The sequence below is a fragment of the Spodoptera frugiperda genome, chromosome 4 (genome assembly GCF_023101765.2).
Source record: "Spodoptera frugiperda isolate SF20-4 chromosome 4, AGI-APGP_CSIRO_Sfru_2.0, whole genome shotgun sequence".
NCBI lineage: Eukaryota > Metazoa > Arthropoda > Insecta > Lepidoptera > Noctuidae > Spodoptera > Spodoptera frugiperda.
The window spans coordinates 8,500,632-8,514,365 of NC_064215.1; the positions used below are offsets into that span (position 1 = coordinate 8,500,632).

The window sequence follows — 13,734 nt, forward strand, 5'->3', positions numbered from 1 at the left end:
CACCCTGTTCTCTAACTCCTGCGTTTCAAGCCGGAGCCCCGGTAAATCCGCCAGGTCCGCAGGTCCGAATGAGGCATCAGCCCTACAGGGCTCCATCTGTGGAATAATAAGAAGTCGAAGATTGGGTTTTGTGATAGTTTCGCTTAGTAGTATCGAGGTTAATAAGTAATAACATTATGAATATCTTTAATTACACCTCAACTCTTCATTATTCATCAGATATTTCGATATTTATAATTAATCTTTAATTAAATGTCGAAATATCAGTCTTTATCTCTGTATTTTTTTAATTTTTATGTTTTTGTTTCTATTTTTTATATGTCTTAATATAATAAATAAATAAATAAATAACATGTCATTAAAAAAACATTATTATTGCCTTTGCAATTTAACTCACTACTATCTAGACAGTTAATCTTCACGTTGAAATTCTATCTGATCAATTAATTAGTTCCTATTTGGTCCACAAGAAGATATTTATGGGTATTTATAATTTCAATGGTTTTCTGTCCATATAAAGATTTTATATTAGTCTCACATTCATGGTTTTATTTCCTTTTTAAGATTTTTATATTAGTCTCAAAACTGTAAATGCTAGTTATAAAGGGTGATTATTTTTAATAATGTTCGTTCAACTTAATATTTTAAATTACTAATACGTGAAGGCAGGGACGTACTTGGGACATTAATAGTGAAAAATAAAATTACCTCCGTACGTAAGAAAATGATATCATGTGTATGAAGCATTTTATAAGTTAATGAGTTCTCACTTATGTTTCTTGATAGGCTTTCCAAAGGACCAATTTTATGTTTGTTCAATTAACTTTCTAATTAAGGCTTAGTAAAGGCTGTTAGTAATATCAAAGAAAAATGTGTTACTATGAACGCGTTAAAATTGTTATTTCTTACTCTAACTAATTGTGCTTTTAAATTATAAATTATTTAGGTTCTTCAATATTATTTAAATATAAAACGTTAGCGACTGCAAAACATGAAATTAACTGCTTGAATGCTGTTCAAGCTAGAATATTAACAAAATTATTAATACTGGGACGAAATTCAATACTCTTATTAATATTTTATTTACATGCAAACCATGTATTTTTAGTATGGTAGGTAAATACTTATATAGAAGTTGAAACCTAATACAGATAAAAATTTACCAAAATTATTGATACAAAATCAATTAATGACGTCATAATTTATCATATGCGGTTTATTGTTCTAAATTCTTATTTCATTTAGAATTATTTGTAGTGGTGTATTTAAATAAAAGTTGTTTACTAAAAGTCCTTGATATGTGAACCATGGCCTCTCAATATGTTTTAAATTGGTTGACAGTTACTTACATTAAAGTATAACGGAATAGCATTTTTTTTTTGTTCATGAACAATTAGAAATTTAATATTCATGATAGTCAAACAATAGGAGCGTAGGCGCCATGACTGATTTGTGCCAATTATTATTTTGTATTGCATTACATCATTGACATTGAGACTGCTTATAAAGTGCAGTGATTCAGTTAATTCTGTTATAAGGTGAACTCATCAATTTTATGGCTGTCTTTATGTTTCATTTATAACTCATAATAATGACTCTTCTTAAGGTTACTTTAATATAAACTTAAGTTTTTGTAGTCTTGAAATTACCACATTGATCTTGCAATATGTACGAATACTGAGTCAGATATTTCGAATTTGCTCCTTAACATATTAAACACCAAGAGAGGCAAAAGCGATCGGCGCTAACGGAGGATTTGTCTTCAATAGATTTTTGTTGGCAGTCAAAGTATTAAATATGTATAGTTATAATATTAAAAACAGCATACACACATTCTTGCTTGCGTTTGTATACCTACTGGTATCCAATATCGTCTAATCTGACCACATTCCACAACAAATACCTATATAATTAAATAAAATACCTTTATACCCAAAATATTGACAAAACAACCGCCGCCTACGTCGTACAATTAAGATAATTTCTTCTCAAATTGTCCCAAACGTGTGCTCCTAATTTGATTAAAATACTTTCTATCGAGCCCAAAATTACTTTAATCAAGTATCCAAATTACCTTTGTACGGTGTAGCCGCAAACCAAAACCATAAATTTAATTTAATTCACATTCTTGACATATTATAATAGAAGCAGAGTAATTTTTAAAATTACTATGGTTTTTAGAGAAAATTCTAGCATGGCTTAAACACTAGTCGAGTTCCTCGTCAAAACAATACGTGAGTAAGCCGATAACATAATAATTAAAATTGTAACATTACCAATAATAATTTTAATATTTTAAAAATGTTTTAGATTTATTAAAATTATCCAAATCCGTCCCTGTTACGTCACTTAATGTAGGTGATATTAACTTTTAACTGTATTTCACATGATTTAAAGTTGAAATTTGCATACAAAATAAAACTGCAAGCTTGTTTTTGAGTCCATTTATGAAAAACACCTGATTTCCATTCGATTAAATTTCATGTCGCCGACAGAGGCTGTCATTACAAGCCTGATTGCGTCCAAGATACCAGTTAAGACGCGCTAATGAAAGATTGTAAGTGCCACTCAAGTGTCATTGCATTTTATGCTAAAAATTTATGGCGGTCTGGACTAATTTGCCTTAACGGTGATGCAAGTGTTGCCCGAGGCGTGATGTAGAGTTAACATGATTGGTCTAAAGGATCATAAATTGTTGTGCATTTGGTTTAATGTGATTGATTGCGTTCGTAAAGCTGTGAGTCGCAAGCGCAGGGTGTGCGCGCTGAATGTTAAGTAAAATTAATATTTAATTGTGAAGCTACTTTTTGAAATGTCAAATCATTTAGCTCAAACACCTTATATCTTCGAAGGGGTAGACAGAGATGCACATTAGGCCACTGTTCAATTAACGCCCACTTTTCACCTTTTCTGTTATAATTACATAGGAGATGAAACTATTGCCATATACACTATAAAAAGCCCGGCAGTACGTTCCCCGACCCAGGAATCGAACCCTATATATATACCCGACTGCCAGATAAGAGGTCTCCTCTTACCTGACAGTCGCACTTGTTTGTCTCGCACTCGATTATCGAAAAAGTCCCTTTAACTCACAAATAATATAATAAGCTTATCAACTCTCACTAGAATCAGAAAATTAATCTCACCATAAAGCAATTCTGAATGCGCTCCACCACCTTATAATTTCATAAGTTACCTAGCGCAACTAAGCTCCGTATAACCTGCAAAGCACGTGACGTGTTAAGTCATATAATTACGTAATCCCTTAGAGAATCCCCCTTTGACGGTGCTAAACCTAGACTAGTTTAGAAGTAGGTGTTTTCAAACTGTTTATAAGTGCTACATCTGTTTTGTTGTTTGAGTAAAGAGACAGTAACAAAGCACCTATTAAAGTTGGTCAGTAAAGGTCGTAGTGTTTTTTAATTTAAGCAAAATTGTTTACTTTTGTAGCTTTATCATAGTGAAAGCAGATTAGATTTTTTCGCGTCTCAACTAGATTCGTGAGTATCACAAAATACAGACAGGGCAGCAACGCCCACTGATAAGCGTCTGATCTCTATCCATGTGGGTTAGAGCTAAACTTAAAAGCCTCTTATGTAGAGGAGGCTCATAGTCCGGTAGCCAGTGGCAGTCCACCAGAACTGTCAGCTCGAGAAGAAGGAGTAGGAACGAGATGGTTTTTAGTTAGTAATAGTTTGATACTCCCTCTCGCCTCGCCTAAGGTGATGGTAAATTGATGATATTTCCCCTTAAAAAAGCTAAATCATATTTTAGCTTGCTTAATTTTGAAGCAATATTGTCAACTAGACCCAGAATATGTAAGACCTCAAAATTATAATCAACACGTAACTTCATGAACCATTCATTAGAATAAACAAAAAAAGGTTTTCTAAAAATAAAAAATCCATTCATTCATTCGTGTCGTACAAAGTCGTTGAGTTTCTGTACTCGCGGCCCACTGCTGACAGCGGGATACTATTCTGGGTCGCGAATAAAGTGACCCAGTTACAAATGATCTGGCCACGGTGCTAGTAACCTAACTAGAATAAAACATGCCGTAATGCCTCGCCTTTTATCTCTTTAAGGGGTACATGTAACGCTCAGTTCGAATAGACATCTTTGTTACAACCACTTTTAGCCAGTTTTACATGTAGATAATCATTTTCTTCAATGAAACAAACGCTCCAGATACTATAGATGCAGATGAATGCATGGGAGAGCCATACTTTGGTACAAATGGGCCGTCTCGACTGGTGTAATACCACGGCCTCACAGAAAACCGACGTGAAATAACGCTTGCGTTGTATTTCGTTGTGTAAGTGAGGTTACCGGAGGCCCAATTCCCCCTTTCCAATCTTTTCAATCCCCGATTCCCCCAACAACCCTTAAATTCCTAACCCTCAAAAGGCCGGCAACGCACTTGTAACGCCTCCGGTGTTTTGGGTTTACATGGGTGGCGGCGATTGCTTACCATCAGGTGATCCATCTGCTTGTTAACCGGCTTATATCATAAAAAAATCAATCTAGAGAAACAAAAAATACATCTGTACAACATCATACGCTCATCAAAGAACTAAGCAATTTAATTAAACTTAATTTACACTTCACCTATTTATGTCCATTATCAGAAAACGTAATATAGTCAGCAGTCACACATAACACTAATGAAAATGTTCCAAATACATGCCTCAGTACTAGACACCATAAACATAATAAAACTCGGTTTTAGGTCTTCCGAACCCTATAACCGTACATAAAAGTGACGGATGAATCTGGTATCGATCAAGAATTCTTTCATCTTCTAGTTGGACGTATGTTTCGTTGATTAGGTTGTAAATTGACTATTTGGAATCGAATAATGATTTCATTGGAAGATTTTTATAGCGTGGGAACGTTTGTAGTTATTCTAATAGTTGTTGCTATGGTAGACATAGAGGAAACTGTGTTCTTAACAGTAGAAAGTTTAACTAGTGAGATGCTATGATAATGTGGGATGTTTATAGCATTATTGATTTTCTGTTTCCGAAGCGCGAATAATATTGTCAAATTATAATCGGATTTTTCTTCAATTTCAGAAAATACTCTTTAATATTTTGGACCTATGCCCAGTGAATGACAATAATTTCATATTAAAAAATTGGTATCTTATTTTCAATATTCTCAGCCAATCTCATTGGAAAATATCAAGCCTAACATTAACTTATACTAGAAAAGCTGTAAGACGTAAATTAGTACTGGTAGGCGCATAAAGTCGTCGTCGTAAATAGAAACAGTAACATTCACATTTAAGGTGTACTTACGACTGCATAATCTATACAAAACCGATATAAACTGACCGTTGTATATGAAGAAAGATCATACAAAGCGAGACCATGATAAACTGGTTGTGTATAGCTTCATGTGCTTACTTGCGTTTATTGGTTGGTTTATGTGACGTGCTAATGAGTACCACGCATATAACGGTTCGCTGTCACATGGTTAATTATAGGCTTAGGAATAGAGGGTACTGTATTGAAAAGTTATTGTGAAAGCTAAATGTGGAATAATCTAGACTGGGCTTTTGTGCTTGCCGTTTACCTTATTGAAGTTTCTTATATACATATAGCTGATCACAGTCGTCTGCATAACATTGCAATTGGAAATGATTTCCTTGAATTATTGTTTTATTAATTAGCAAAGATAACACTTTCTTTGCCGAAAATCTAATAGGTACTTTTTTAAGTTACAGAGCCGCAAATTGAGCACGTTACAATTAGTATAATCAAAATCAAAAAGTCGATGTGTCTAAAAAACACAAGAAACGTTAAAAAGATTGATTGGGTGTTAATTGTTTTGGTGCTGTTATCTCCTTTTATTATCACCCTTCCAATATCCACAAAATATCAACTAAACCGAATATTCTAAGTCAATATTAATACAAAACAAAATAACACTCCAAATGCAAATCTTCAACAAATCAAAGACATTTCACTCAACGTACTAACAATAGAATTCAGTGGTTCAGGTAACTGCATACATTGTCAGCTACAACTCAGGCCAACACAAAGTACTGCAGACTAATTGCAAAGCCGCGAGGCCAAGCCAGGCCGAGGCCGAGGTCAACACTATTGACATAGAGATTCCTCAAGTTGAACTAAGATTGTAAGCACCTTTTGAACTTGGTGACATTGTGGCTTTAGTGTTTTGATTCCTAAAATTTGTAATGGATGTTTTAGACTTTGTATTAAAGTTAGATTTTGGTTGACTCGTTTAAAGTGAGTTATATGTCATGTGTTTTTATTATATAATGTTCTGTTTCAAGCTACTACATTATCAGTATATACTATGTAAGTATATCAGTATAGACTGTGCGGTGGCTGGGCAACCGGCTGCCGCGCGACGTATAGCAAGTTCGATTCCAGCATGGAGCAACTCTTTATATGATCCACATTATATTATTTTGTTTAGGGTCTGGGTGCCATGTGTATGAGAACTTGTATGTTTGTAAAAGCACCCACGAGATAAGAGGAAATCCTAACTCGGGACTAAGTTTTATTAAAAACCAAAAAAAACAAATACGGACCAACTTGACTTTTACTTTCAAAACACTATACGATCAAAACCGTAGAAGAAAATGTATAAACGATTTTCAACTCGAGACTACTACATTTTTTTCCACAAATATAGCTATAATTACGACGTACACTTAAAAATATAACCCATTCTTGATTAAATCGATGCAATCACTATAATAAAACAATTTAAAACTGGCAGCATAGTCGACAACACTGGAGACTCGGTTGCCATTAAAGGAAAAAAACTAAAAACTGACATCGAGTAAAACTTTTCATATCAAAACAAGTTCTTAATCCTTCAAAATTATTGCCAACTGACTAACCAGCAATTTAAACTTTCATTCGCTTGAAACTAGATCTAGTTTCCTTTAACTTCAAAAAAGATTTCAGGCATTTTTTTTTTAACTAGTTGGTTCTTTGATTGTAAGAGTAATATTTCTTCGCTTGTAAATATTTGAAACAGTAGCGGTATCAAGCCTAATAAAAATTCAGGTAGGCTCTGATTCAAAACTCGTTACGTCTGGCCTAGTTTGTTTTTGTAGAACTTGATGATCTTTTTTTCAACCTGGATTTAAGACTAATTTTAAATAAAAATAAAATTTCTTCTTCAGATTTATTTTTCCAACCAAGATTTGTTTGTTCGTCTCGTTTTTGGAACGTGAATGAAATTATAATGACGCCTCGGGTTTTCTTTCAGTGAATTAGGTCTTCGTTGGTTTTTATAACTAATTATAAATTCTAGGTTACAGAAATAAATCCTAATTGGAGTGTAATCAAAATTATTTTAATTGAAATTATTGTGTAGGTAGAAATATCTCGGTCAGGCTTTTGATGAAAGAAGTGTAAATACTGATTCACTATTTTTGAGAAGATTGATTAAAATCTTTTCTAAATAACCTTTTTAGAAGAATTTTCATGAAGTCTCCACACCTTGAAGGAGAAGAGATTCCGTTAAAACATAGCTAAAATAGAATGATCATGCTAAATATACACCAGATCAAAATTTCGAATTATGAAATTCAATTTGATTTCATCCAACCAAAACAATCTACCTCTAACCAACAAACTATAACAACTTGAAATAACAATACCTCTCTATTGAAGATCTCATTAATACAAAACGTGATAACGTACATACAAATTTGGCAACACAAAGAGCCTCAATCGTTGCACGTTCCCAAAATACCGGGATAATAAAGCTTACTCGCGATTCTATTAATTATGAAGGCACACAAAATGAAATGAACACCGTACGTCGTGACGTCATCCATACAAATACTTACACACGGCTCAATTAATACCTGCCCGACAGCCCTCATCAAACCTCATACGAATATCTAATTTAATATAACATGAAAGCAATTTCATGTATAAGTAAAATAGAGACCCACATACAAGTCGATACATGTCTTTAAGATCGACAGTTGTGCCACAGTGTAAAGAAACACAAAGAGTTTTTCGTGAAAATTTACAGTTTGTCAAGATGATTGTGTGGAGTAGTTTTAGTCTGTGAAGAAATACGATATTACACTGCTGACTAAAATGAACGCTAACGACTTGGTTAAAGATAAGACGTTTGACGGCGGCGCTAGTAATTTTGACATTCGTATCACGTTTTAATTGAATGTCGGTGTAGTTAGATACGCCAGTGATTTTCATACTATATTCATTTACTATTATAATATATTGCTCGTACAGATATTGAATAATCCCTTTGTTTTGATATTAATAATAGATCTGAAGTTTTAGATGCCATTTAATCTTGCGTATCACCTTTTGTGTTTTGATACTGTTTCTGCTTAGCTTTAGGAATATGTACATATATGAATGGAACGTCACTTGTTTTATCCTCGAAAGGATAGGCAGAGGTGAACTTAATGCCGCTATACAATTTACATCCACTTTTCATCATTTGTGTTATAAGTCCCATGTAATAGGGCGTGAACCTATAGCCAATACCTACTATTGCAGACTCCGTGAGAAAATATCGAAAAACTGAAAACAGCCCCGTAATACCTTGCTCGACCAACAAGGCAGTCTCTTTAGCAATATATTTTTTATGTATTAGTTATAAATTCCAATAGTAGATACTTAATTAAGTATACACAATTACTTTTATATGAGCAAAAATTAAATCGGTATAACATTTTTTATAATTATAAAATATTATATTTACGGACAGATAATAAACCACAAATAGATCTGTTTCCTTCAATTAACATAATTTCATTCCACAAACAAGCTTTAAAAAAATTCATTGAATATACAGCTTGTTTAATTTTCATAGTCCAAATGTAATATATCATTTTGACAGCTGTGTACCACTTAATTTTTTCGGATACTTTGCTCTAGATAATGCGGTGAACACTCCCCGTGATTCATTTTGTAGTCACATATTTATTTGTAAACGTTATTATTTTGTTAGGCAATTTTCGACTCGAATATTGATGAGTTATGAAGACAAATAGACTGAAAGTGGCTTGCTTTATTAGATAATGGGTACTTTTTCATGACAGTGGAAGCCTTCATAAGGCGTCTTGCTTTTTGGGGAGAAAGACTAGGGAGTATGGGATTTTTACTTCACTAAAACCACCTCGATGACAATAGGCTCAGCTTACCTATTATTACACACGATTATGTTTTAAATCGTATATGTTTATCCATCTCTACCTAACTTTTGAGGAGAAAAAGATATGAGAATGTGTTTAATGCCAATACTAAGCTAAAGAAACACAATCTCCCTAATACCTAAGACCAGCAGCGTCTTAGCTCTTACCGCAACAGAAAAAGCAGCTAAGCTCATAGCCTAACTTAGTAGACCGACCCGCATATTTATCTTCCCTGCCCCTACTAAGTACTGACCGTCTTAACAAACAACTAAGGCGACGTTGTTCTAGTACTTAGACGAAATAAACACATTTGTCTTGGTCTAAACCCCCAAACCCTTTGCGTGACACGCTAGCCGAGTCGGCTATGTGGCCCCGTCAGCTGTGTTCTGACACGTATTTATAGCCGTTATATACCTTATATAGTACAGTTCGTGTCACTTGAATTGTATTGTTAAGGCGAAGGTTTGGCTTTTGGTTGTACGTTTCAAGTTTCTGTTAAGTGTAAGTGTGTTTAGTATACTGATTCCGGCTATGGTTAATAGTCTCGACCTGGAGCTGCGGACTACCTAGCTGGTTACCGGGGCTCCGGCTCGAAAATCAGGAGTAGGAACGGGGTGGTTTTGAGTCAGTAAGAGTCTGACACTCCCTCTCGCTCAAGGTGGGAGAATGGATGATTTTCCAACCTCAAAAAGGTTTAATTGTTACAAAGGGGTACAAATAAACATTTTAAATTCTGAGCTCAATTCATCAATATCACAAGTGCTTGATATACTATCATACGGGACGTATAGGAAACTATAACTTAAACCTAATAATATTGTGTAGGCATTAAACTTGTTGTTAGGTTCATACTTTAGATCTGTAGCAAGATACAAGCTATGCTTAATAAATTCAACGATTATGAAATGTGTCTATTTAGTATCATCTTAGATTTTATTTGGATCAAAACTCATCAAACGCTGTACACATTCGATTAATCTAACATGAGTACCGCACAGAAAATAGAACACCAAAAACGCTACGAAAGTCGAAAACCAACCCCTACCATCAACTTAAACGAAAGACTTTCATCCTAAAACGCTGACATCGAGTGTGCCCAAGCAATCGCTTTGGAACCACAAACTATTTCAATTCCAGAACTTTTCACCCCCATTTTTCATTCCTTTAGGGATCAGACTAAGTGTCAACTGTCGTACTAAAAGGTTAACAGTGTGAATGTGAGTATTTGGAGTTAGTTCCTGAATGGATGGTAGCTAATTCCAGTTTATTTGAGATGGGTTGCTGTAAAACTCGTTTTAAATTAGTAGGTTGAATGAAACATGTGTTCCTAACTGACGTCTATTCTTTAATCTTTTATTAAAGGGGAAGGGAAAGTGAGAATGTATTTTAATGTAAACGGCAAAATGAATAAATATATCGGTAGAATTATTCACAGGTCAATTAATATTAGCTTACACATAATGAGATGTTGGTAAGACATCCTTTGTTTTAAAAGAGAAGAGGCCTTTGGACAACAGTAGCCACAGTAGGCTGTTGATGAGGATGAATTTAATAATAATTATTTTTCTTTTGTTTCAGATATATTGCTATAACAACATACGTCGTGTTAAATACAACAAATGCATTTGGTAATTATTATTTTTATTTTTGATACGTAGTTCATACATTTGAAACACTTCTACAGTGAGAAAAATGTTGGTTCTCCATATTATGGCCTTTGTCTAGCAATTTTCCAAACCCAAGAATTCAATTCTGTAGTACCAAGAAGAGAATAAGATTAAAATTTAAAAAGAAATGGGAACTATCTTCAATTTTCTTCACCCCATCCTTTTTTAAGTCAGGTAATATCCCTAAAACCTTTTCCTAAGTTCAAAACATACTATGCTGAAAACCGCATCAAAATCGGTACATACAGGTCAAACTGAGAACCTACCTTTTTTGAAGTCGGTTAAAAATAATGGTGGATTAGATAAGAACAAGAAGAAGAAGGCCTTAAGAAGGGATCCCATAAAATAATGAACCTTATTCAAAAGACGATACGGTATACGTCTTATAGCCGGGTTTAAATACACAAATAGTGAGGTGACTAAGATCCTATTAATACCGAACGCCACCAAAAAGCTCCCGTGACGGTCACCATTAGTGCTTCATCAAGATTAGGGTGTAAACACCAGCCTGTTATACGGTAGCGTCTTTTGTGCTTCGTTTGAACGATACAAGGATCGAGTCAGTTATTTTATATGTTCTTTTATGATAAACGTCCACAGGTCCGCATCATACGCATCGCACGGGACATATCGCATCAAACGGATTGACTGCATACGTACGATACGGATCAGACCAACTAAAATACGTTGTGTGCGATGCGTATGATGCGAGCCTGTGGAAGTTTACCTTTAAGGCCATAAATGAATGACCGTTCTTAATTCAAAATCTTGGAGTTGAAATCGACTTTTGACAATAGTTGTTTGGTTTTTTCTGTCAGAATTCGAAATTTTCGGATTAAGATTAGGCCATACCAAGTATTATAAAAAATATGCCATAATTGCTTCGTTGACCAACATTACCATTCGTACAAAACTACCAGTTTTCAATTTTCTGACGTTTTCTGCAAAAATAATTGTTGATGCTGTAGTTTTTTTTCAACCATCATTGACTTTATAGATATTTGATAATCACTACTACACATAATATATTATTATCAAATATAAACTGGTATTTGGGCATCATACATGAAAATGTGAGTAAACATAAAAAAATATATAACTCGCTCACCTACTTAATTCGTCGTCAGTTCAAACGAAGCATGACTTAGTAGATGGGGTGTTACTAACTTAGCTATTTGTTAGCTTCCACTTTGACAAATAGACATAGATAAGAATTTTGTGTTAACTAAGATGTTTATATATCTATAGTATAAAGTTTACCTGTCCATTCAAGTGTAGTATCGCTATCCAATCGTGTTAAAAATGTAATACGAAAAGTCTTAAAATTGCATTTGTGTTTATTCCTAATTCACATGAATTTTATCAACCAAAAAAAATAAATTTTATAATATTTTTTCGATACTTTCAGATTATCTTTTGCTTGAAGTTCAACTTTGTAACTTTAGATTTAGATTTCAACCATGATCATCCCAATGCAGGACAAAGGTCTCCATACCATCCTTCCACTCCTCTCTGTTTAAAACGAAATAATTGATGTCTATTTTTGGGTATTATTCAGTTGTCCAATTACAAGTATTACTAATTTGATCCATCATCTCAATTCTTAGCTACAACTTGATGACTACTGAATATTAGTCCATAAGCCTATGTTTTTATTTTGTTATTTGATATTGAATTTTATTTTCCAGATACAAAATACACATTGCTTCAGCCACCGACAGACACCGAATTAGTTGAAGAATCCTTCTCACCTGGTGGCTTCTCATATAAATTTACCAGCGGTGAGGCGTTTCCAGTTGATCCCACCAGCACAGACCTTATAGGCACATCACTGGCACCTCCATTTCTTGTATCGTCAACATTTAAATCGTATACAAGCAAATCCTTCTGCGTATTTTCTATAAAACAAAATGATGTTATCGTCTTGAGCTTATGTTTGCAACCGGCTGGAAAGAACGTTTCCAGAATCACACTGAGAACCGAATTATTCACATTAAGTGAATCGATTCAATACTTATTCAATGAGAATTACAAAGATAATTGGATCAAACTTGTGATGTATGTACATGATGACACTGCGGACTTGTACGTGAACTGCAGTAAGCAACCAAATACGCTGTATTTGGATCAAAAATTGGACAGTATAGCGCTAACGGACCGTATGGAGATCAATGTAGCTGTGTCACAGAGATTTAAATTTGAGGTGAGTGGACTTTTTAGTTTTAATTTTTTTTTCTTAAGTAGATTAGATGACTAATTTTTATTTTAATGTCCGTCTTGTTGATTATTTTGAAAATTACGATTACGAGATTAAATACGTACTTTTTATTTTCTTACGGAAACATATACTTTCGCAGATAATTTATATTCCTATGTACATCGCCTGTAAAATTTTATTAGATTAATTTAAGAATAGTTTTCTTACCTATACGACAAAATAAAAAATACGTGTCTTATATTTTTTCATTACCTAATTGACGGACTAAATAGATTTTTAATTTTCATACCCCGTCATCATCCCTATTATTCTAAAGTACAAAAAAGGAGTTTTCCTCTATAAATGAGGAGTTTGACATAATCTACACGCATAACGCATAGTCTATTAGAAAGTGTCACTGCCTAGTCTCTGTTTAAAATATACAGTTCTGAATATGAGTAGTCAAATGTTGTATAGTCTGCTAATATTGACTTTTTTAAACATAAAAAGAAACATTTTCTTCTCTCTAATTAAGTACCTTCTAAATTGCTTCCAATGTTAATATGCTGTGTAGTTTGTAAACGGTGACTCACACGGAGCATGGCCGGAAAGTTCAGATTCACGATAATTATGATGAATGTAGAATTAGATAAGACTTGTTAGGTCTAACTAGTAGACGTATTAGGGTTAACAAGTTATTTAGT

General features: G+C 33.8%; 1 protein-coding gene across 5 annotated transcripts in view; it reads left to right on the forward strand.

Moving 5' to 3' along the window:
* The window catches only part of LOC118272604 (collagen alpha-1(XVIII) chain), a 92,010-nt gene that overhangs the window by 43,761 nt on the left and 34,515 nt on the right, over positions 1 to 13,734 (forward strand). For all 5 annotated transcript variants that reach the window (XM_035589206.2, XM_050707951.1, XM_050707952.1 and 2 more), the window contains exons 2-3: positions 10,745 to 10,794; positions 12,522 to 13,036. In XM_035589206.2, the coding sequence (XP_035445099.2) occupies positions 10,745 to 10,794; positions 12,522 to 13,036 (565 nt within the window). The remainder of the gene's footprint in view (positions 1 to 10,744; positions 10,795 to 12,521; positions 13,037 to 13,734) is intronic.